The sequence below is a fragment of the Doryrhamphus excisus genome, chromosome 21 (assembly GCF_030265055.1).
Source record: "Doryrhamphus excisus isolate RoL2022-K1 chromosome 21, RoL_Dexc_1.0, whole genome shotgun sequence".
NCBI lineage: Eukaryota > Metazoa > Chordata > Actinopteri > Syngnathiformes > Syngnathidae > Doryrhamphus > Doryrhamphus excisus.
The window spans coordinates 7,062,051-7,086,654 of NC_080486.1; the positions used below are offsets into that span (position 1 = coordinate 7,062,051).

General features: G+C 41.2%; 1 protein-coding gene and 1 long non-coding RNA gene across 3 annotated transcripts in view; one reads left to right on the plus strand and one right to left on the minus strand.

Annotated features, from left to right (window-relative positions):
* htr5ab (5-hydroxytryptamine (serotonin) receptor 5A, genome duplicate b) lies at positions 1-13,849 on the plus strand. 2 transcript variants are annotated; one of them, XM_058060943.1, is made up of 4 exons: positions 1-227; positions 4,014-4,598; positions 4,686-4,751; positions 7,998-13,849. In XM_058060943.1, the coding sequence occupies exons 2-4, from the start codon at positions 4,014-4,016 to the stop codon at positions 8,328-8,330; spliced, it is 984 nt and encodes a 327-aa protein (XP_057916926.1). In that variant the 5' UTR covers positions 1-227; the 3' UTR covers positions 8,331-13,849. The 2 variants fall into 2 exon arrangements, with proteins under 2 accessions (XP_057916926.1, XP_057916925.1); XM_058060942.1 differs by having other exon boundaries at positions 4,014-4,751.
* Positions 8,485-24,604, minus strand: part of LOC131109213 (uncharacterized) — a 26,701-nt gene continuing 10,581 nt past the window's right edge. The window contains exons 2-3 of the long non-coding RNA XR_009120708.1: positions 24,456-24,509; positions 8,485-15,368 (exon numbers count right to left, since the gene is read on the minus strand). This is a non-coding gene — a long non-coding RNA (uncharacterized LOC131109213). The remainder of the gene's footprint in view (positions 15,369-24,455; positions 24,510-24,604) is intronic.

Here is a 24,604-nt window from a genome sequence, read left to right on the forward strand (position 1 = left end):
CGCAGTGTTTATCATGTGAAATGGACTCACTTGCCCCCATCAGAGCCTTCCTCCCTCCCGACCGCCGTGCCGCACTCCTCATCCTCACTGCATGTGTGTGTGAGAGTGTGTGTGTGTTCGCCGGCGTCAACACGGAGCCATCAGTCCCCCGGAGGCGATGGATGCACACACACCGCGCACGGAGCTCCTTCTGCCGCACGACTACTTGATGCTGCACCGCTAACAGGGTGAGTTCCATCTGCATGTTGTGTAACACGTGTGTTTTCTTATATCTAGTTAAATGTTGTGTAACAAGTGTTTTCTCCCGAGGAATCCTCCCGGACATCAGTGCATGTGCACAAAGGACTCCCATTATTGACAAAGTTGTTGCATGGCAAGTTTTTGACAACGGCAACACAATTTTGTGCTTATAAAGAGGTACTGAGATCAAATGTTATCAGTGTAAAGGCAGCTTGATGAACAGCTTCTGTGTTGAGCAGAGGTGCCACATGAAACGCTCTGCGAGTAGCTGTGATGCAAATGTTGGAGTTAATACCAATATGGGATGTCAGAAAATCATCCAAAAAGGGTTCTTGAGTTTTAGGGTATTTGGCAATGAAACATGAAATTGTTTGTAAATTAAAAAAAAAAGTCTTCTTTAGACACTAGAAATCACTAGCACCTCTGCTGGTTGCAGCTAGGTAGTGCACTTCATTTAATCTTTATTCAACAATCAGTTTCACTCAGAATTCTTCACAATCAGTTATTGGATGAATGGGTTATTCTGCTTATTTCTGTGGGTATAAATCCACTATGTATGCCATCCAACTGCAGTATGAACATCGATCGGGTTGCAAATATCCGGGCTACTGTATACGTCATTGAACGGCCGTCCTTACAAAGACTTTAAAGGTACTCACGAATGTAAGGAGTCATCAAATGGCGTGGTTTATCGTGCAAGACTTGGATAAAGGTTCTCTCCGATGTTGGAAAATAATTTTTAATATTGGAATGTTGGAGCGCGAGGTTGAAAGTCAAAAGATCGAAAGATCGGTGCAACATTGCAGTAAAACAGTCTCGATACCAGACCACCATGGTGAAGAGAGAGCTGACCCGGAAGGCAAAGCTCTCAATTTCCTGCCCTCGCCTATGATCATGAGCTTTGGGCCGTGCCCGAAAGAATGAGATTGCGGATGCAAATGGCTGAAATGAGTTTCCTCCATGTGGCGGCTGGACTCACCCTAAGAGAGATTCCTAGTCCAGATTCCTCCCAGACACCTCCTTGGGGAAGTGTTCCAGGCATGCCCAGCCAGGAGAAGGCTCCATGGATTATGTGGAATATGGATCACAGCTGGCCTGGGAACACCTTGGTGTCCTCTAGAAGTAGGGGAGGTGCCTGGGGACCAGGAAGTCTGGGCTTGGCTAAACCAGGCGCAGGCGCACCAACAAAGTGTGGCCATGCACTCTGCAATTTTCATGAGTGGCGCAGTCTGGCGCACCCACGCCTCCATCCCTCCCACCACCACAAGTGGCAAATAGCGAGGGGAGGCGTGAGAGGATTTAACACAGCTGAGTGTAATCTTAACCAATCAAATGAGGGGCGATGGGGGCTATAAAAAAGCATCCAGCACAGCGATGAGTGGATCTGCCTTGTGCTTTTTCTGGTAGAGTTTTTACTTCGATTTTTAGGGGGGGGAAACCATTTATTTATTATTCTGTGTACCTTTGAAATATCAGTCAAAATCAACAAAAAATGTCAGTTGAAAAAAAATCCATGAATCTATGGAATGTGTGGGGATTCCCTGTACAGTGTCGGTTAGCATATGCTAATTTTTTCCACAATTTTGCCTCGGTTTGTGTACATTTTCTACAAATTTTTGAGGAGTTATTGATACACTGCTTGAGTCCAACTATGTATATTACTTCCAAAATGGTCTTGTTAGCAGCCTATTAGCATGCATCCGTTGCCCGTCTATGATGTCATCCATCGTTGACTCTGTAGCTGTTAACACTAAACCCGTTTTAATGGTCGTACACTTTCTGTTTTACATACATAAAACAATTCTAAAGGCAAAATAAATGAACATTTAAGGTTACGTTTACGTTTTTGCCAAAGACATAATGTTTACAAGACCTCTTAATGAGGACTTAGTTGTGTTTAGCTGCATGCGCTCATCATGTCTAGATGTTAGACGTGAAGGTGTCTCCATCCCTTCCTCCCGCCATTTGCATGTGAGACAACTGGCTGCTGAGGCTGAGCGCACAGATTACAAGATTAGGATTGCTTTTGGCAAATACCACCAGCAAGATGGCCCACTTCCCCCCCAAACCAGCTTTCCAATTTCACGGCTATTAGGCGAGCTATGAGTAGCTTCTGTTGCTGATGCAAAGAGACAGTGTCATATGTCAGCCAGACAGGTACAAAGCTGCTATTGTTATTACACGGCGGCCATTATGGATGATGCCCACTCACTGATCAATACAGCAGCAGTGTCTGGCCGCTGTAAGCGATCCGACATGAAGGTTTGTTTGTGTTGCTTTTCCTCAACCTGCCAAGAAATATTCACCTGCGATAGTAAACATATTCAGAAATGCAGCCAAGAACTGTTTGCTAACAAACACACAAATATCGATTCAGAGCCTCCAATTACACAAACAGTAGAGCCAACAGTTGTCATATTTGTGTCCTCTACACCAGTGGTGCCCAAACTTTTTCTCAGACATTTGACCTGAAGTCATGTATCTCCGAATACTGGAGTCCTACATGGTCACATTTGGATAACGTTTACATGAAAAGTGATAAATCTCACACTTTTCTTCCAGCCTAATTTTGGCATCCTTCAGTATAAATGTGAATTTTAAGGGGATTCGAACACCAATATAAATGAAATCTACACATTAAAACACTCTAAATGCATAAAATAATCATGAAACTTTGTTCATGAAATCAATCATGAATCATGAAATCATGAAATCATGAAAATTTGTTCATATGATGCACACAGAGCAATGAACAACTTTATGCTCTGTGTCCTTTCTGCTCTGTTCCCCTTGCACCTTGAGGCATTCAGGCACACTCGTAACTGCTTTTTTTTTAATTGCCATACCCCTATGACAAATGGTGTATACCCCTGGGAACCACTTTGGGAACCTTGGCTCTACACATCATGACTTATTCCATCTGTGTATACGTAATCTCATGACTAACTAACTAGTACTGGCATGTAAAATGAATGAAAGCATCGACATACAGCCAAAAGCAAAAGAGGACAAGGTCACAGAACATTTTCCTAGGCAGGATGGATGGAGGCGGGTGACAGGAATACATTAGAGGAGATAGAGAGGGGGTCATTTCAGGAGAATTTATAGGTGTGAAATGATGACCTGTGATGAAAATGAATGTTTAATGACGTGTGTCTCAACACTTTGCATGATGTATGAATGAAAGGCCCTCCACAAAAACTGCATTAGCTTTATGACAGGCAGCACTTCATGCTGTGATGTGTCAAATGATGGACTGGAATTAGCAGAAAGGTCCTCCTTGAACGTCTCCTTTTCTTCAATTTTGGAATCCATGACGTCCTGTTGTGTTTCAAATTTGAATAGCTATAAAATAATATACTAGTATAATGGTGTGGAGTGTTAAAGTGGTAATATGTATTCTTCCACATTTCTTCCTGGTGTTATAATAGAATCCTTTGACTGACTTTGATGCCACTGAGAGGGTAGGAAGTCCCAGATTGCTGCAGGAGAGGCCTTTTACCGCCGGCTGAAATTGCACTTGAAAGATGCAGACAGCTCGCCTGACAACCCAAACGAAGAAGTCAAGTGGCTTTCACTGTCGTGTGCAAATCGCTAAACGTCCTCCGGAGAGCGCGACACGCGGGCGTACATCATCTAAATTTACCCGCCGGCGAGGGGAAAAGCGTATTTAACTTTTTCACGACATGCAGCTGAAACGCTGGCGCGGCACCGATCAAAAATGTGACAAGTGAGATTGCCGCTATGCTTCTCTGACCCCCCTACCTCCCCAGATGCAGAATGACTCGACTATCTCCGCCTCGGAATCATCTTGGCTGCCGGCCGCCACGACGTTTCCCAACAGCAGCGGCAACTCCAGCGGCGCTCCGGAGGGGGCCATCTACCAGCCTTTGTCCCTCTTCAGTGTACTGACGCTGACCCTGCTGGCCATGCTGGTGGTGGCCACCTTCGTGTGGAACCTGCTGGTGCTGGTGACCATCCTGCGAGTACGGACTTTCCACCGCGTGCCCCACAACCTGGTGGCCTCGATGGCCATCTCGGACGTGATGGTGGCGGCGCTGGTGATGCCGCTGAGCCTGGTTCACGAGCTCAACGGACGTCTGTGGAAGCTGGGCCGCGTTCTATGCCAGGTGTGGATCTCCTTTGACGTGCTGTGTTGCACGGCCAGCATCTGGAACGTGACGGCCATTGCGCTGGACCGCTACTGGTCCATCACCAGACACCTGGAGTACACCCTCAAGACACGCAAGAAGATCTCCAACGTGATGATCGCCCTCACGTGGCTGCTGTCCTCCATCATTTCGCTGTCACCACTCTTTGGCTGGGGAGAGACATATTCCGAGGGCATGAAGTGCCAGGTGAGCCAGGAGCCTTCCTACACCATCTTCTCAACCTTCGGAGCCTTTTATCTGCCTCTCTGTGTGGTGCTCTTTGTCTACTGGAAGATATACAAGGCGGCCAAGTTCCGGATTGGCTCCCGCAAGACCAACACCATCACGCCTATGGCAGAGGTGATGATCAATATTTCATACTGTATCCATTTCCTCAGCAGCTTTGCCTGCAAATCCTGCATTAGATGATTTATAGCTGATGCTCTTGACCCACAAATCTCTGTTGCTATGCAGTTATTCATATTTGGACTGATGAAGCTATTTCAGCTTTAATCAGCACAGGGACAAATATCCTGCTCATCACCTCCCTGTTGTGAATGAGCGTAGGCAGAAGGATATAAATATCAGCTTGGCAGCATCTTTAAGGGCCTTTGTGCACCTTGCTGCTTCTTCTCTAGCTCCAATCAGCATTTGCTAAAAAGCTGCATTGAGTCGTCAAGCCCTGGCAAAGATTCAATCAGGAAAATCTTTCAAAAGGTGACTCAATTCCCACAAAATGCGAAATGAGGGCCTCTGAGTCCTCTCCTTCCACTCTTATTACACCTTAAAAGAAAGAGTCATCAGTTATGCATGTGTGCATCACTTGGCCTCAAATTGGAATTGTTGGGCCAAGGAGGACTAATTGCCAGGATGAATTAGACCTGACTGTTGGCGCTTTTTAACTTCGAAGAACAGACAATCACTCAAGCAGCAATTAACGGCTTCAGTCTTTACTGGACTTTCACCTCCGGTCTTATTATAGAAACACCTCTCATAGTTGGAACAGGAGCTGTGGAAACATCAGAAAGCCTTCATACTTCATACTCACACACACAAAGACACCTGCCACACAGCGTTAGGCTTGATGCAATCCACTGACAGTCTAGCAAGCTCCTCATTTGCTTTCTGTGGAGGTGGTTCCAATGATCAGGAGACCTCCCATGAACTGTCTGTTGTTGTATTGGTCTAATCTGGTTTCAACCCGTCTTGGCTAGGTGGCTGAGCATCTCAGGCATTTGCACATTTGCCTCTGCATTGTCCTGCAATTTGCTGTGGTAAAGCGTGTCATGTAGGTAGCATGCCTGAAAAGGTTGAAGACTAATTGTAACACTTTTTCCGTACTCCTTACGCACTTGGCATGGAATTCATGACCGAACATTGTGATAAGAACAGTACTGTTTATATCCTGGGTTGTGACCATCAACTGGTGGGTCGGGACCTAAAAGTGGGTCACGGGTTTATGCCTGGGTTAAAAAAAAAATCCCGTAATGACCCGATGTCTGTGAACACACCTGACAACCTTGTCTATGCTATTCGCTTCTTACTCTGCCACAGATACTGGATTTTCCAATATATGTTTAACAAAAATCCGCTATTTGGGTAAATGATGATGGGTCCTACAGCCAAACCAGTTGAGAACCACTGGTCCAGTGTAAAACATAATATGCATAGTATCCTCATGGGTATACACAGTCACCGCCACTTCCTGCATCCATGAAGCAGCCATAGCATTATTAGGTCCCATTTTGTTCCACATCACCCCAGGAATGTAAAGGTCAAGGTCAATTACTGACTAGTAGGCATCGCTTTCAGCATTACAATTAGTTATTAATGGAAATTCAAAAAGAAAATCTACCGAAATCACTTAAGAATTCCCCTGGACTTTGCCCAAGAAGTAGTGGAAAAGTTAACCCAATGATACGTTGATACAACCACATTGTTTAGGCACAGGCTGCGGTGCGTTCATGACTAGTTTACAACAATTGTAAAAAATTTCTGTTTGATTGGAAGTCACTCAGATGCGCCATCATCGTGTTAAGAAATGTTTCTTTAAAAAGTGGTCAATTTGGCCGAACATGTTCTCTGTTAATCAGCTGTGACTTCATTTATTGAAGTTCCTGCCCTGAAGAGAAGGCGGGGGCTTAGCTGGAGCATGCAGAACGACTTAGCGAGTTTTGTATGCGAGTTGCGGTGCTCAGCAAAGACCAAACAAAAGCAAAAAAAAGTCAGCCTTGAGCTGTGCCTGGCAGCAGACAAAAGACAAGGAAGTCACTCAATGATTATTGACAGCTGCTTCTGCTAGTTTGCTTCAGTTTTGTTTTTGCGTGTCAGACAGATCCTGTTTTTACCATTTCAATCTTTTTACCTTTTGCACTTATTTTACTAGCAATCAGTGTGGACTTTTATGAGTCCACTTTTGCTCAGTATGTCAGAAGAAGACTTTTATGTTTATCTTTTTTTAACTTTTATCATGGGATGTCATCTTCTGCACACATTGCAACAAAGTCCTCAACAAACTGTTAAGGAAGACAAAGTTACCGATGCAATGTCAGCATTATTAATGTGAGATATCTTTTATGGCAGGATTAGACTAGATTAGACTAGACTCGATCGAAAATGTGTTCTGTGCTGATGGGAGCAAGAGTAAAAGTGCCTCCTTATTTTGTGCAAAACTCAGCAGGCATCGTAAAACGTTGGGTTACAATAACAAGCGGTATAACACAAGAGGGTATAAATACACTCATACAGCCTGAGCCACACACAAACACAGCTGCACTAGGATGCTCTGCTAAACTAAGCTAACTCCAACTCTAGCTTCCATTCACAGTCCAACATGAGTTTTTATGCCAACTTTCACTAGTGTTTCAGATCGCCATTTAACATATTTAGTTTGGGAGGGGACTGGTTAGTGTTTGCAATTAGAGTCCGCCATGATCGAGTGGTCCATCCATCTGTCTTCTACCACTCATCTGGGTCGGGTTCCTCTTCCCAGCCACTTCCCACAGCTCCTCCCAGCAGATCCGGAAGCCATGCCAATTGAGAGATATAGTCTCTCCAATGTGTCCTGGGTCTTCCCCGACCAGTCGGACGTGCCCTGAACATCTCTTCAGGCAGGCATGCTGACCAGATGCCGAAGCCACCCCATCTGGCTCCTCTCAATGCTAAGAGGCAGCAGTTCTACTCCTGGTTTCTCCCGGATGACGGTGCTTCTCACCTTATCTCTAAGGGAGAGTCCAGCCACCCTACGGAGAACAGTCATTCCACTTGTACCTGCGATCGGTCACTACTCAAAGCTCATGACCGTAGGTGAGAGTAGGACGGGTAGGAACTTTGCCTTTCGCATCAGTTCTCCCTTCACCACATGAACATATTCAGAGTCCGCATCATTGCAGATGTTGCACAAATTGGCCTGTCCATCTCGATGACCGATGGCATGCATTTCATTCAGTCAAGATTTAGCATTTCACAGTTTTTATCGTTTTTTTTATTGGCCAATTCCGTGGAAATTCTGCAGAAATCGTAGAGCCCTAAATAAGCCATCCATCTAAATCCATCTTTTGTGGAGCAGCTGTGCTAATTGTTGACTTTGTTGTGCGATGGTGGCAGGTGAAGGAAGAAGCTCAGCGTCCTCAGATGGTGTTCACTGTGCGCCACGCCACGGTCACCTTCCAGACAGATGGCGACACATGGCGTGAGCAGAAGGAAAAGAAGGCGGCGCTCATGGTGGGCATCTTAATCGGCGTCTTCGTGCTCTGCTGGATTCCGTTCTTCATCACCGAACTCATCGTCCCACTTTGCTCATGCGACATTCCGCCCATCTGGAAAAGCATCTTCCTGTGGCTGGGCTACTCCAACTCCTTCTTCAACCCGCTCATTTACACCGCCTTCAACAAGAACTACAACAACGCCCTGAGGAACCTCTTCTCCAGGCAGCGTTGAGTCGCCCTCACCTGTCTTTCCCTAGAACTTATGACTTATGACAACTGATCCATCTCGTCATATTTGTGTTCCACCTCACAGCAGGCCCGAGGCAGCTGACTTCAAAGAGGCCAATGAATGAGTTTATTAAGAAGAAATGCTTTCCAACTCCCTTTTCAATTCTTTCATCATCAGCGTGTGTGCAGCTGCTGGGAATTGTTGCAAACATTTTACAAGAAGGTGGGGGGTTTAAAGGATGGAACGAATTGAAGCAGCAAACTACTGAGGGAGCCATTTTTGTACAAGCAAATGCTCATTACGTGTACAACATCAGGAGTGAAATAGAACTTGACTACTGCGACAGACGACTGACAAAATGAAAGAAACCAAAAGCTTAAAAATTAATAAAGCCTGCAAAATTTCATGGAATCCAATAAAGTCCAACAATGCTCGCACTCTCACTATGAATCGAACCAAAAGAATCGATCGCGTGGATGCTCAATTTAACGTGACTACACAGGAAGACACAGTGCTTGTATTGTAGCACATTAGCTAAGCTAATACAGTTTGATAGAGCCTTGCGCTGTTGTAAAAGTTGAGACCGGTGTGTCTTAAAGGGGCGGTAGCAGCATATATGTGTCGTTTTTCCAGACAACTATTGCAAAGACGAAATGTGCACCACTACTGTTATTCTATCCACTGCCGTATTGGAAGACAAAATTCTGCCCCTCATGACTACATATATGTTTAAATTGTGAATGACATAATAGGGCAGGTGCTCGGTGCCATTGTATATTCATATTTGCTATTATCTTTATGCTATAATTAATGAAGTTATGGTGAAGATTCCAACTTGTTTTTTGCCATGTCACTGAGTATCTCATTGTATACCAAGATTCTTATTCCTTTTTCAATTGTATTTTGTATCTTTAAAAGGTGCTGCTAGAAAAAGCCTTGTGCATTTAATGACATTTTGCCCAACATCATAACCCTTTTTCTATGTGTTCTTGGTAAACACCTCATGCTGGTAGTTTCTCAGAATGAGCAGAATTGGGATTCACCTATGCCTATAAACGCCATGAAAAAAAATGCCTAGTAACAATCTGGTTACTAACACGTGACTGCAGAGTGGATGGGTTTCCAGTACGAACCCCGTAGTGACAGTCCATCTGATCCCGCTGGTCTGGGTCATCTTTTCCGGGTTCATTTTGTGTAGGTGGAAAAACTTCCCACCTCTGCTGGGTTTGTTAGCGCTGACAATTCTTCATTTGTTGTGATGGAGTCTCTTGGAGCAGCGTCCTCTCCTCGCCAGATAAACAAAGCCTTTCCATCAATGGCTCCGACATAGGCCAATGTTTCTCCCTCTCTTCTTGCCCGCTCAGCCTTCTAAAACCTGTAGCTCATCTTCCGCATGTTCAGGCTCATGAAGATACGGTTTTGGATCCTGATTTGGTCCGAAATAGTCGTTGGCGGCGACTTTCACAAAGTCTGCCATAGCAAACTGAAGTCAATGCACCCAGTATTGCTTAAAATGGCCTAAATAGTATAAGAAATACTAAGTTACATGTTATGATGAGCGTACCTGTTACTACATGGTTACAGCATGTATATAAAATGATTTTTACAGAGCTTCACAGGCGGAATAGGTGAAACTCAATTATGTCCATTCTTAGTGAAAAACTGCCAGCACAAGCTATTTTTGTGGCGTATCTCCGGATTTTCCAAATGAACAAAAATTATTTCTTCAGTGGCTGCAGATGAAAATGTCTTTAAGATGACAGGAGTTTTTTTTTTGCAGCACAAAAGCTCACCTGAGGACAAATCGGAACACCGCAGCTCACACACTGTTGATATACAATATTCCTGCATACATCACGGTGAAATATGAAGCCGCACATATTGTTCTTTTCCCTTCGGCTTGAGGGAACTGGCAATGACCTGTAAAGTAAAAACACAACAATTGAAACCTCATTGAGTTGCTGCTAGGATACTGCATGACTTGTGTTGGAAGTTAAAAGACTCAGATAACAATTTATTCATAAAAGATGTTATTTTTCCAGTTGTGTTGCTTTATCTTGTTTACTTACATTTTACGTATTATCTGATACCAGTGTGAAAAAAAAGAACCATACAAATGTTGCCTTAAATAGTAATTTCAATACGTCAATAATACAGTGGAACCTTGGTTAGTGTCATTAATTTGTTCCAGAAGGTCGGACCCCAAACATTAACCAAATCTATTTTTCCCATAAAAAAACAATGTCAATCCAATTAATTTGTTCCAGAAAGCTAAAAATATTTAGTTTTAGAATAATAGTTTTCCATGCATAAAACAATTATCAAAAAATCAATGATGAATGAAAGGGATACATTAATATTTAAGGTGACTTTTACCTTCATTGAACACGTGACTGTTCTCCAAGACACAATGTGGAAGCGAGACACCACCTTCTTGTTTTGCCATGAGTTCATTCATTCATTCATTTTCTACTGCTTATCCTCACAAGGATCACGGGGGTACTGGAGCCTATCCCAGCTGTCTTCAGGCGAGAGGCGGGGTACACCCTGGACTGGTGGCCAGCCAATCACAGGACACATATAGACAAACAACCATTCACACTCACATTCACACCTATGGACAATTTGGAGTCGCCAATTAACCTAGCATGTTTTTTGGAATGTGGGAGGAAACCGGAGTACCCGGAAAAAACCCATGCATGCACGGGGAGAACATGCAAACTCCACACAGAATTGGCCAAGGGTGGGATTGAGCTTGGGTCTCCTCGCTGTGAGGTATGCGCGCTAACCACTCGGGCGCCATGCAGCCTTTGCCATGAGTTACTTCTTGAATTCAATATTGTTTTTCACAGCAATATTATAACCCCAAATGGAGCCAAAAAGGGTACGAGAAACACGTAGCCGCCGTTGTGCTAGCAAAAGTGTACCCCAGGGGCCATTTGCGGCTCGCAGCTTGTTTCTTGTTGGCTCACAACACAAAAAAAAACAAAATTGGAAAAAATTGGGCAAAAAGGGAGAATAGGAAAAACCTTACTACATTGTTGTTTCCTCACTCTATTTTTTCCCAACATTAATAAATATATCATCATTGTTTTGTGGCTGACAATGGCCTATTATTAGTAAAAATAAGTGCATATTCAATCAAATTGTATGTATTTTTTGGCCCATATTAAGCTTGAAGTAAAAAACCATTATAAGCCATTTGGACCACCAACTTAGCAACTACATTGATTACGAGGTGTAAGTAATTGAGACCACCACTGAAACCCCAGACTAGCAAAACCAACTTCTATCGCAGGTTGAAATTATCTCACAATAGGTACAATAATAATAATAATGATAATAATAACACAGGTTACTGTCGCGACCATAGCCCAAAACAAGCTCAAATTCCCCCGACATTGCTTCCTGTCTGTTCCCCGACAAGGTAAACTGTCTTAAATGGCTTATTTACTATAATTCCATCTACGATACTGGCTATAGGGGTGTTATTTCATGTCTAGGGGATCTAATAATGTTTAAAAAGTATTTAGATGAGTAAACTACAAAATATAAATATATATATTCAATTTACAAAGAAGGAATCCGACTTCAAATTAACTTCTGGAACCAATCAGTATTCTATGTTTTCTTTTTCCAATTTTTTAAAAATATCAAAGAGGCTCCCTGCCCCCTTTTGATTTTTTTAGTGTGTGGCCCTCAGAAAAAGTCACATACTGAGGCAAAATGTTAGCATATATTTTCGATTCTAACCAAAAAAACATGCAAACCGAGGTTCCACTGTGTACATGAAATGATAAGTAATGAAGTCACTAGTAATTGTCATATCACAACAAAACCAATGTTAGACTAGTGTTGTTGCTAATCAAACCTACAGTACATGCAATAGTCGTGTATTAATTGAGAAAAAAGAACATCAGTTGTGCAACATCTCCTTCAAGCATTGTTGCGGGTGGCTGGGTCTGCATCTTTTGAGGTGAAACCAACCAAACAAGCCCTGAGCGTTTTAGCAAGATGCTCACCATCGTCTGTGCAGGTATAAAACTATCATCAATCCTAACACCAGCAGTAATATACCTCATCTTTGCCTCATTTCAATACCACTAAATTAATAGTAAATATTAATTTACCAGCAAATTTTGTTTTTTGGTCTGATGACTATCATTTACTTTGAGACTGGTGCTGTTATGGTACAGAGTTTGGGTACTGATCACTATTCCTAGCATTAAGTGCACTGAATTAGAAGTGATGCTATGACTTCATCACCGTGGCAACAGTGCAAATTTTCCATGGGACTATCTGACAAGAATAAACTTGTGTGTGTAGGGAAATTTGCTGCCTAACAGAGAGCTGTTGTGATGCACTTAAAATGCCACAGAAACACTGTGTTTTGCTATCATTTTAATGCATGTACTTTCCCACACGACAGCTGTCAAGTAAAGCAAACAACATTTACAAATGACAGGATATCATCTTTGTGTATATCCTAAGTTGGAGCAACAAAAGAAAGTACCTTAAATCCGGTGTATCAGCCCCACCCACTAAATTTAAAGGAAAAACAAGTCTGTGAGGACCAGTCAGCTCTTTATTTGACAGGAGCCAATCATGAGCTGTGAAAAAAACACAAGCTTGTCCATCTATTGGAAATTTCAGGATGTAATTACTCAATATAACGCTCTGACTCATGGTGTCATCTTACGAAGAACACTACCCTCATCACACAGCAACTTAACACTTAAAACAAGATATTTTATTCTTTTTTTCATGAATTTTGTCTGAGCAAAGCATTTAATTGGAGGACAAGCAGCACAGATAATGGATGGATGGCGCTGTAATGCTGCCTTTGCCCACCAGAGGGAGGCTGCAGCGCTCCAATGAATGTGTTGCTCATACGCAATGCATTCTTGTAAAACTTTCAAAAATTTTTTTGTCATTTTAAACTCACATTGGTACATGTTAGTATATCCCTCATACCTTTTGAGTGTTAAGTTGCTGTGTGATGACTTTAGCGATCTTTGTAAGATGATACAGTGAGACGGTTATATTGTTATACAGTTACATATAATGACCTTCTGCAATGTCCAATGGGTTGTACTTCTGAAGTACAGGATATGTCATAAGATTCGAATTTAGCCATAAATTAGTTGCACTGCCCTGTTGCACCCACAGGGTTCAAAGTTAAAGAAAAAAGTAGGGCTTTTAAACCGGAATTTGCAACAACCTTTACCTTTACCTTGGGGCAAAGGTCTGTTGTGTGTGGCGTCCCACATGAGAATACTTTATATCATCATTTCTGTGTCTTATTGATGCTAAATCTTGACAAGAGATGAAAAATGAGGATTGATCCATCAATGTTTCACTGTGTGCATGTTTGCTTTGGATTCAAATGGTAAAAGCTGCTAATAAACACGTGAAGTTATGTAGTGTGGTAGTCATGTATGTCCAATAACAGGGATGTGAAGATGTTCAGAGTGAGGAGTGTTTAACCAAAGCAAGAAGTGTTCATTCTCATGCAAGGGCATTCCAACGGCACTTGACGTGATTGAAGAAAGCGCCAGTGCCAAGTGCTATCTGGCCACGGCAGCCCTGCCAGCGGAACTAAATGCATTTACACGGAGAGGCCCCTGGCCATGGAAGCTCAACATTACATTTACAGCACATACACACACACACACATACACACACATTGAACTACAGTAAAACAAGGCACGCAGTCCTTCACGTTAATCACCTCAGTACAGCACTTCACTCATTTTACACCTGAAATGCTTCTTACGGCACAGTTGAGCTACATTAATAATAAAGGTTTTATGATGGCCACACTTGGACATGGTGGGATGTTGTTGGACCTTAAAGGTTCTATTATACAAACGTCTCTGGTTTAAAGCGGTTAATTGGTTCCAGACCTTGCCGCGATAAAAAATTTCTGCAACATTATTGGAGGCTTGTAAAATAACATACCTTTACACGACCATTAGTCATTGTTTACAGCTGCCAGCTAGCGACCTAACGATCTAACCAGTTAACCTAAAATGAATTTAGTCAAAACTTAAGACGCCAAAAACTTACCACTTCCACACGAAATGGGAGAATAACTTTTTCACTCTAAGAATACTGCATCCCACTTACATTTCAATATGTTATATATGTTATATATCGGGATGTCAAATGTAACACATTAACTGCGGTAACTCATTTAAATATTTAATTAATTGCATTAAATTTTTTTGCGTAATCAACCCATGCATCAGGGCAATCACACCTCTCTGTTATGATTGCAGACGAAGGCCAGTGGAGGAGTCGGACGGGTCCGTGTAAATAAACAGGAAGATAAAGAAAACATGAAGTAGATATTCTTATCACTCACTTTGTAACTCTTAATTCTGATGTACAATTTGCTACATTTAAGTATGCTGGAAAATACACTGAAAACAAGTACATTTACTGTAAATTATGTGATGTCTTGCTCATAATAACACGGTTTAAATTGTGATTCAAATGTTCTGCTACTATTCAAGAAACTAGTGTTAGAGAAATAGATTTTTAGATTTGTGTGCTATCTTTTTCACTCGGCTTACATAATCAGTTCATTTGTAAACCGTGATTAATCATGATTAATACATTTTTTATATGTGATTAATCTGACTTTTTTCTAATCATTTGACAGCCCTCGGCTTGTCTGATAACAGCCCATAGTCTAAGACAAAGCAGCGATTATTTATTACTTACTTACTCCACTGTAATAAGCTATGTCTATAAACAAAGCTCTTGCATGGATTCTCTGATTAGCATTCTGTCCGCTCATTGGTCGAGGAGGGTGCCAGAAGAAGGAAGAAAAGTTTCCTAGTGAAAACAGGTGGGTACCTTTCAGGTATGCTCAACCACAAAGCCTATTGTCTCTCTGTCGCCCTCTTTCCTTCACTCCTCTAGATGATGAATAGTTGATAGGATTCCATGTGGGAAGCATCCTAATTAGATGGAGCAGATGTTCCTGTGATGGCCCTCGCCTCTTCAATGAGGGCACGCTCACATACATTTAACCTGAAAAAGATATGAAAGCTATATGAGCTGCTCTGAAGCAATGGGACAATTCATTGGTTTTCACAGTTTTCATTTTCATACGGCTTCTAGATAACTGTTCCATTATTTATTATTGTTTGGGCATCAAACCTCAGCCCACGGAGAACGGGGTTGACATCAAGCTTATTCACAATAATAATATAACTAAGAGGAGTCTTGTCATGGTGATGATGTGAGGCTCGACAAAAGGAAAAAAGACAAGCAAAAGGAGGGGAGTCACTACACAAACAGCTGATGGAAGACAAACTATTCTTCTGCTCCGTTGCCATGGCGCCGGGACAGGAGGAGAGAACATTCTATCATGCAAAGGTTACATATAAATATATAGGTGATGTTTACAGCACATAAAGGCGATCAATCCATATGTCAACATGGAAGTCCATGTGTCATAGCATCTTTCAACAAGTCATTAGCACCACAAGCTGACCCCCCACCACGTGGATCTCCCAAGGGGCGTTGACTGGGTGCTTGGTCGAACCCAACACTCCTTTCTTATTTTTACTTGTAGCGCTACCGCCTGCTGGGACCTGCTCATCCATCAAAGAAACAATAAGGTCATTGGCTAAATCCCCCCCACTGTGTCATGGTGGGGGTCCAGTCCTCTAAACAGGTGGCACACATTGCCTGGAAGCGAGGATGCAGCATTTAAGACACTGATTGGGCAGAGAAATGAAGTGATGATATACTATATGAAGGATAATCATCAATGTACCCATATGGATGTGGGCTTTTTAACTGACGTCTTCAAATGTTACATTTTGTACATCCGTAATAAGGACGCTGCTGGTCACCACTGGTGCTCATTGGTGATTAGTCGGTTTCTTCAGGAGAGTGTGCGAACATTTTTTGTGATTTTGATGTATTTCCTGTCTGTCATTCATTAAATCGAGCATTCATATCTACTCACGCTATTCTCACGTAGTTCCTCTCTCCGTGGTGCTTCTTCTTCTTTTGGTGCTGTGCTGCTTTTGGTTCGTGTTTGCCTATGCTGTGGTTGCTAGCACCTGCCTGCGCCGCGGTGAAAAATTCTTTTTTCATGGCCACCCCATGGCCACCTAGGGCCATGACCATGCCACATTGTGACAGAACACACATTTCTGTCATCTATTTATTTGGATTTATCTGTCATCATCTATTTTTATACAGCTTTTTCCATCCTGTATCCCATCAATTGCTAATACATTCCCATCCATCCATTTTCTACGCCGCTTATCCTCACTAGGGTCGCGGGGTATGCTGGAGCCTATCCAAGCTAATATTTGTTCATTTCACATTCAACATGTTCCATTTGCCAGCTCAGAAATTTGTATTAGTACTAATTTTGCTTCATTCAATATTGAGATATTTCATCACTTTATATTGAATATTTTTAATGTAGGATTTCCACTCATTTTGTACTCTATTATGACACCATTCAGTTCATTTTCATTCACTGTGTCAATGCCCAACGCCGTCTATTTGTGTTCTTTCTGCTATTTGGTAATAGCATTATTTTAGTTTGACTAGGATAATCTGTTTTTATCAAACCCTTTTTTTTAGGTACGCCACATGATATATTTTGCTTTTTAACTTTTATGAAAGACTTAAAAAACTTATTCAGTACATTAACTTTTAAATATTCCAATAAGCAAATAAAGTTGAAGTTGTAGCGGCTTTACAGGTATCGTTTATGTATAAGTTGAACAGTTTGAGCCCCAGTACTGAACCCTGGGGTATGCCACATGATATATTTTGGCTTTTAAACATTTATTAAAGACTTCAAAAACTTACATATACAGTACATTAACTTTCAAATCTTCCAACAAGCAAATCAAGTTGAAATGGAATCAGTATTGCATATATAGGGTATATACGTATATGCAGTGATACGAAACAATGAACACTAAATGACACTAAATTTAAGAAATGGGGAGACAGGGCTGCTGCTAAATTGTTGTTAAATCTGGGGGGGTGCAACTCATTTAATAACAGATGCTAAACATTTACCTGCACTGACTAAATGTTGGTGAAAAGGAGTGAGATGTAGGCTAACACTCTGCTATCTTATTTCATTATGGACGTTAAGCTAACAAGTTCATTTCCACGACATGCAGACTGGCTAGGCTAGAAAAAAACAGGTCCAATATTGAAAACCTTTTAATTTGCCTGTCTTCTCTCCATACTTTTTTAACTCCCAGAAATTTCGCACTCTAACCTTCTCCGGGATAAGTTCAGATACTTTGTTGTAAAAGTCTAATCACCTCCTGGTGAGCTTGGGTATATGATCCTCCAATTTAGCAGTCAAACTCATTCATTCATTCAGCAAAATATCTTGCATTTGACTTTCTGCTAATCAACAAAAACCAATGCGGCTTCTCCTCGCTATGGAAAGGCTGCAAATGTTAAATATCATTGCCTGTATAGATAAAGATTATATGATGGCCACAGCTTGACCCAGGAACAGATGAACTCACTGTACATGATTTCCTATTGGGAAAATGGAACATGGAGCCTTGCATGTCCAACTATGGTGGACTTAGAATGTCTGGGCAGACGTTAGTCACAGACAGAAAGACGAGCGTGGAGATGTTGGCACACAGCACTGTGAAGTGTTTGATGGCGCAGGCTGCCACTATGCGAGCGTGTGTGCTTTGAATGAAAACATTACAATATGAATGACAACAAAGTGCTGCTGATGACGACGGCGATGATGAGCGTAAAAGCAACCTCCACCTCACATTTCACGATGAAAAAATTAGTTTGTGGTGGGTTTCTTTTGAAGTGCACTTTTCATTCATTGTGGTTTTCTGTTTTTTTACACACTCCAAGGAGTGATGTTTAGTGGAAAGAAAGAAGGGTCCACTCTGACACTGTGTCTGATATAATCAGAGAGGATGTTTGAACAATGGAACCTTGATTAGCACCATTAATCCCTTCCAGAAGGTCTGACTCGATATATACCGAAATGTAAAGTGTATACATATATACAGGGTCAGGCAAAATGATCTGACACATTTGTAGGTTAAATAAAAGGCAAATAAAGTAAAGAAACAAAAAAGTGATTTTTATTTTCAAAAAGTACATACATATAATGGCAATTTTGCTTTGTTTCCTTGTAATGCCATTGTTTTTCGTTTCTTTTTCAGTTGCTGCCATGAATTGGACTGGTGAGCATCGCGCTTTCATTGGGGAAACGTTTATCAAAACAAACAAATCTGTAACTACCACACAACCAGCATTCCATTTGCACCTCAATCTTGGTAGACATGGTCCCGTACCATCTCCAAACACCATCTTGTTATGGGTTACCAACTTCAGAGCTACTGGATCTGCACTGAAACAAAAATCAACCGGCCGACCTCGCACCGCCAGAACCGATTTGATTTTTAAAACACAATGAAACATAATGGCATTATATGTACTTTTCAAAAAATGAAAACTTTGTTTCTTTACTTTATTTGCCTTTTATTTAAGCTACAAACGTCAGATAATTTTGCCTGATCCTGTATTATATATATATTTTTTCCCATAGGAGATAATGTAAATCCAATTAATCCATTCAGCACATATCAATCATAGTTTTATATAAAACAATTAGAAATTCATAAAACACACATGGAAGATGAAATGAACAGGCCTCTACTTTCGTCGACCAGGCGCAGGCCTACGCCGCAGCAACGGTGTGTGGACAGCGCACTTTGCAATTTTACTTTGTGTGTTAACCTCAGTAAACATCCAATCGCTGTTAGTATGCAAATGAGCAAACTGGTGCACTGTTTTGTCACAAAATTGTCACTGCACCTAGCTGAAAATGTGGACACCTCCTCGTGGTGTGCCGGCAAACCCATATCGGAGCAGCCCAGTCTACCAAATTAGCAAATTGGCTGCCACAGTGGTGCGCTGGACCAATAACCACTGTGTCCGGTGCGCCACGCTTCGCCACCTTGCGCCACACCACGAAATTGGAGCCTAAAGTGGCAGCAAGATCAACACGAGTAACACCTTCTCTCAATCACGGCTGCAAAATGACCCAAAATGTAGGCAAAGAAAGTTGAAAGTGCCAACATTTGATAAATAAGGTCAGAAACACTACATAATTTGAAAAAGTATGATTAAAAAAGTATGATAGAACACAAACTTGGTGATTGTGTCATTGGCAATTATCACGTCTTCAATGAAGGTAAAAATAACCTTAAATGCTTGTTAATTACTTTAATTTGTTATTTATATGCATGTAGAATTCTTCTATGGATGTAAAACTATTGTTGTAAAACTATAAAACCGCTAAGGTAATACTACTAACAAAGTCATTTTGTAAGAAAAACACATTAAGAGTCACTCAGTTTATCAATAACACGACAAAACACACTAACCGGAAAACGTATGCAAACCAAACATGTTGCTGTAAATTTCCTATGTTAACTGAAAAACATGCTAACTGGGGCGTACTCTAACAAGGTCCCACTGTACAGTTTCTTGTTTATTAAGGTTAATTGGTTCTAGACCCCAACATAGTCAGCAAATTTTTTGCAAGGCAGGATTTAATGCTAATAGATGGAGTATTTTTTAAGTTAGAGCAAAGAAAACATGTTTATGACCTTCTAAAGTCTTTTTTTTAGCATTATTATATTCTTTCTTTACACTTCAGTATTACTGCAAAGATGCAAGAGACATCTGCATAGCATGCTAGCGAGCTAACTACTTAACTACCTCCAGTTTATTTATTCGGAACTTAAAGGGGAAATGCACTTTTGGAATTTTGCCCATCTTTCCCGTAACAAACCTAATTTGAAACATGACCACATAATTTATTTTCCTTCTCTGTTCATTATAGCGCGAGAAAACAAGTTAATATGAGCTAGCTAACAACAGACGTCATGGGAAATACCTATTTTGATGCTAAAGCCCTCACAAAAATGTTACTTGTAGCACATACGTTCCATTTTATTGTCTGGCTTAATATGAAATGACTGAGAATATTTACTTATCATCTTAGAAATTAAAGGTTTCCATGTACTCCCTGTAAATTTCTCACGTAGTACCAGGAGAATGCCTAGCCCCGGTTGGGAATTGTTGGTATAAAGGAAATTTATATTATATTATAGAGGATATTTGTATTATTTATTAGATAATAAGGATACCTGCAGTGTTACATTACGTTAGCCAGCCTCGTCCTCATGCTGCTTTCCTTTATTTCAAGGGCACAGGGAATTGTTGAATTAGCATAACGACACTGGCTTTGCTTTAATGAAACTCTCAGGACAAAATATGACAAGAGAAGAAGTAGCCATAAAAGCACTTAATATGTTTGCATTTTAGAAGCAGCTTTGGTATGTTTTTACCTCCACCAATGGCCTTTTCTTTGTTTAGTCAGCAGCATCTTACATAAAATATTTAGCACAGTTACAAGAAACCTCCTGTACTACTTTTGCTTGACTGATGCAAGTGAACAATGACAAGTCAAGAGATGGGGAGGGTTAATGTAGCTGATGCAAATCTAATAATGAACAAAAACAGTCACTTTTGTTGTAAATGTTAATCTGAAATCAGAAGGGATGTCAACCACAAGCTATCAGGAGAGTTTTTTGAACCTGTGTAGCAGCAGCATCCAGGCTGGATTAGTGTAAAAAAGAAGTTTCTATGGGCGTGATCTTATTCTCCTGGTGTCTTTTGCTGTCACTTGATGGTCTCTCCTTCCTACCTTTCTTTGTTTGATTATTATTATATTATTATTGATGAGCATCAAACCACAACAAAGTTTTCACACAGGATTCACTGCTTCTTCATCACTCCAGCCGTTTGATCTTTTGTTTCACATTCAACAGACATCTCCTGGGGGGATAATTCATTTATTGAGCACTCATATGGGAAAGTGCTGAGTGAGCACATTGTGTGTGTGTGTGTGTGTGTGTGTGTGTGTGTGTGTGTGTGTGTGTGTGTGTGTGTGTGTGTGTGTGGCCATATGATGTCATGATATACGGTAAAGTCAGCAAAAGTTATTTTCATCTACAGAAAGGACACAATATCAGGTCATCTCATGAAACCATCTTTGGTGTAGATAGAAATGGTAGAAATGGTGACAAAATATGATGATAAAATATGATTAACAAATGTTTATGAATGTTGGTGTCACATTTCTTGCTTGTTTAATTTTCCTATGTCTTATCATTCAGATGAATAAGCCGCTACTTTGTTGTCACGTTTTGAACCCTACGGCTTATACAGACTCATATATCACATATACAAGTGGACCCATATATCACGTTTTAAAGTCTTATGCAACGATCTGACAAATCTTAAGTAAGTTTGGTCAAGTGTAGGATTACCAAAGCTTCCTCTTGGACTGCTTGGACCGCACCCACATCTCATTTTCAGAGCTAGGCTGTGACACTGGGAACATCCAGCGGAGGTAGGATAGCAAGGTTTATAGTGTGTCTGTTTTGTGTGTAAAAAAAAAAGTCAAACTTTGTCAAAATACGTTTTTATTGGTCTTCCGGTGCTCGGTGGCAACGTTATGTACACTTAGCTCTGTTTGTATGCCATGCAGCTCCGTGTCTTTGTTGCTGGCGTATTGTCGTCTCTGGGTCGTGCTGTGTTTTATTTCTTTCGGTATATATTTATCATCACCCCACCTTCAAGCTACTGACTTCTGTTCAGTATTTTTGGCTCCTCACGTGTAGTATTTTTCTTGGTGCCAGTTTAAGTTGCCGTGTTAATGTATGTGTGTAAATAACCTGACTTCATTGAACGTTGCTGCCTTCCTCGCTGCTTCAGGGGTCCAAACACACACATGCACAGCTGGAATGCGCTCCCGTTCCAATGTGTGAGGGATGAGATGAAGGACTTAGCAATAAACTAGAGTGAAACCTTGGTTTGCATCATTAATCCGTTCCAGAAGGTCTGACTCTTATTGGAATCAGGTCCTCTAAAAAGAAATCACGTAAATCCAATTCGTCCATTCTAACATTAAAATTTTTATCATTTAAAATTATATTTTTACAGGCCATTGTCCTCTGAGGGCATTCGATCCATCATGACTGGACTGTTTCAATGTTTCGTCATCACTTCATGCTCAAAGACTCACCAGTCATACTAGATAGGACAGCTCTAATCTAGTTTTACACACAGAAAACATATAACTACATATAAATGTTCTCCACCATACCCCTGCCAACCTAGTGAGGACAAGCAGCATAGAAAAAGGATGGATGATGACTAAAAAGCATAAATGAACATGTAAGGTTACTTTTACCTTCATTGAAGATGCGATTCTTGACGTTTGGTATAAACATGACTCGGCTCACACACTGTTAGGGTAACCCTAACCCTAACAACACAGCAAAATGCGCACCATATTGTACCCTAACCAGCGAATGCAAATGGAGATGGAATTTTGGCGTAAACCTTCTGAGTCAACCAAAAAAACAGATGCTACCCGAGGCAATCCCCCTTATGTAGAATATAGATACAGCAGATAGCTATAGTGCAGATAGATTCACAAGGTGAAAGCAGCCTTCCTCCCTTGTTCAGTGCCATCATTAGCCTAATGAGGTGTTCCATCTCACTTAGAGCCCTTAATAACATCATTGCAATGGTGGGAATGTCACAGCGCTCCGTGTCCTGGCCAATAAATTCCACTTAGAGGCTGTGTTTTAACCACGTGGCGTAAAAAGTCAGTGGACCATATTCTAACGTGTCAGGTGGTAAATTAGCCTCGAGTTTCACAACAGCTTCACCAATGTAATCATTTGCGCAAAAAATGTATGCTAATTGCGCGCAGTAATCGTGTCTTTGCTACATAGATCCAGTTTGAGGCTTTTTTTTTGGTCAGGAAAGTAGCTAATTTACATATCATTTGCATATGTACAATGTGAAAAAGGAAAAAAGCATAACCTAAAAATGACTAAAACACCTTAATTACATTTAGAAGTAGAAATAAACTTGATTCATTAAAATCATGCTCGCAGTGTGTCGTGGAAGCCGACTGTACACTGCAGAACAATACGTGCTTTCACTTTTAAGTCCCCAAATACCAGCAAATGCGCTAGATTTATCGGTCGTCGCTTTTGGGAAAATGTGTCGTCAAATGTTGCCAGATCGAGCGACAAAATCTCCAAGTTGGCAACACTGATTGTAGTGTGCTTCACTGACGGAATGTAGCAGAATAAACAGGCAAACTGTGTGCTCATCATTAATGCAAGCAGAATAGATGGTTTTCTGCCTGAGTTCACAATGGGAAGTCTTTCCATTTCCTCCTAAGCGATGCAGAAGATGACGAGGGGAAACATGGAATATTTGTGACAGCAGATTGGATGGTTAGAATTTCTCACGTTTGCTGTCAATTTCACAAGCGGAGGACCACAAACAAGGTGAAAACTTCTCCAGTCCTCATTTACCATCTCATTTTTTGCAAGTGTGCACACAAAAGCACCCCGTGTGCCGTCTATTGGAATCTTTGACAAAAATGCTAAAAGATGCACCCTCTAATGAGGCGTGTAATTTAGCTGCACGCCATAACAACACTGACTGAATACACTTTGTACACACGTTGCTATGATTCCAAGTGTCCAAATCGGGGGATATGAAAAGCTAATCTGCACATGAATTGTCCACACTGCTTCTTTTTTAATGACAATGTTAGCTAGTGAGCTACAGCAGTGTGGTGATGTCACTGTCAGGCTGGCAGACGCATGCAATCGTCTTGAGTGTCTTCCACCTTCTTCTTCCCCTTTGGGCTTTTTATGAGCGTTCCAACAAAAAAAACAAATGAGAGAAGCTGACGCTGCCAAATATGCAAAAAAACTAAGCGATGTCGAGCCAGATCGTTAGCATATTACAGCCACTATAACACCTACACACACAGCCGCTAGCACATCACCAACACATTGTTCTCACTCAGCATAACTCAGCATTATTATTATCATTATTATAATCATTATACGTATATTGATGCAATGCTTCTTTTTGCTTCAACAAAAAAATCCTATTAGAAGTTAACAACTGTGTAGTATAGTAGTCTGGTGATTGAGTGTAAGCGTGGACATCAAAAGTACAACGTTCTTTTCTCACCTGTTGCGCGTGTTAGCCTTGTTTCTCCATGGCGCCTTTGGTCCATCCTTCATCCTAAACAGACAATCAGAAATAAGGACTTCGTCATCAGTCAGCAGTGACATGAGCCTTGAGTTTCACTTTGACTCACTTTTTCATCATCATACATT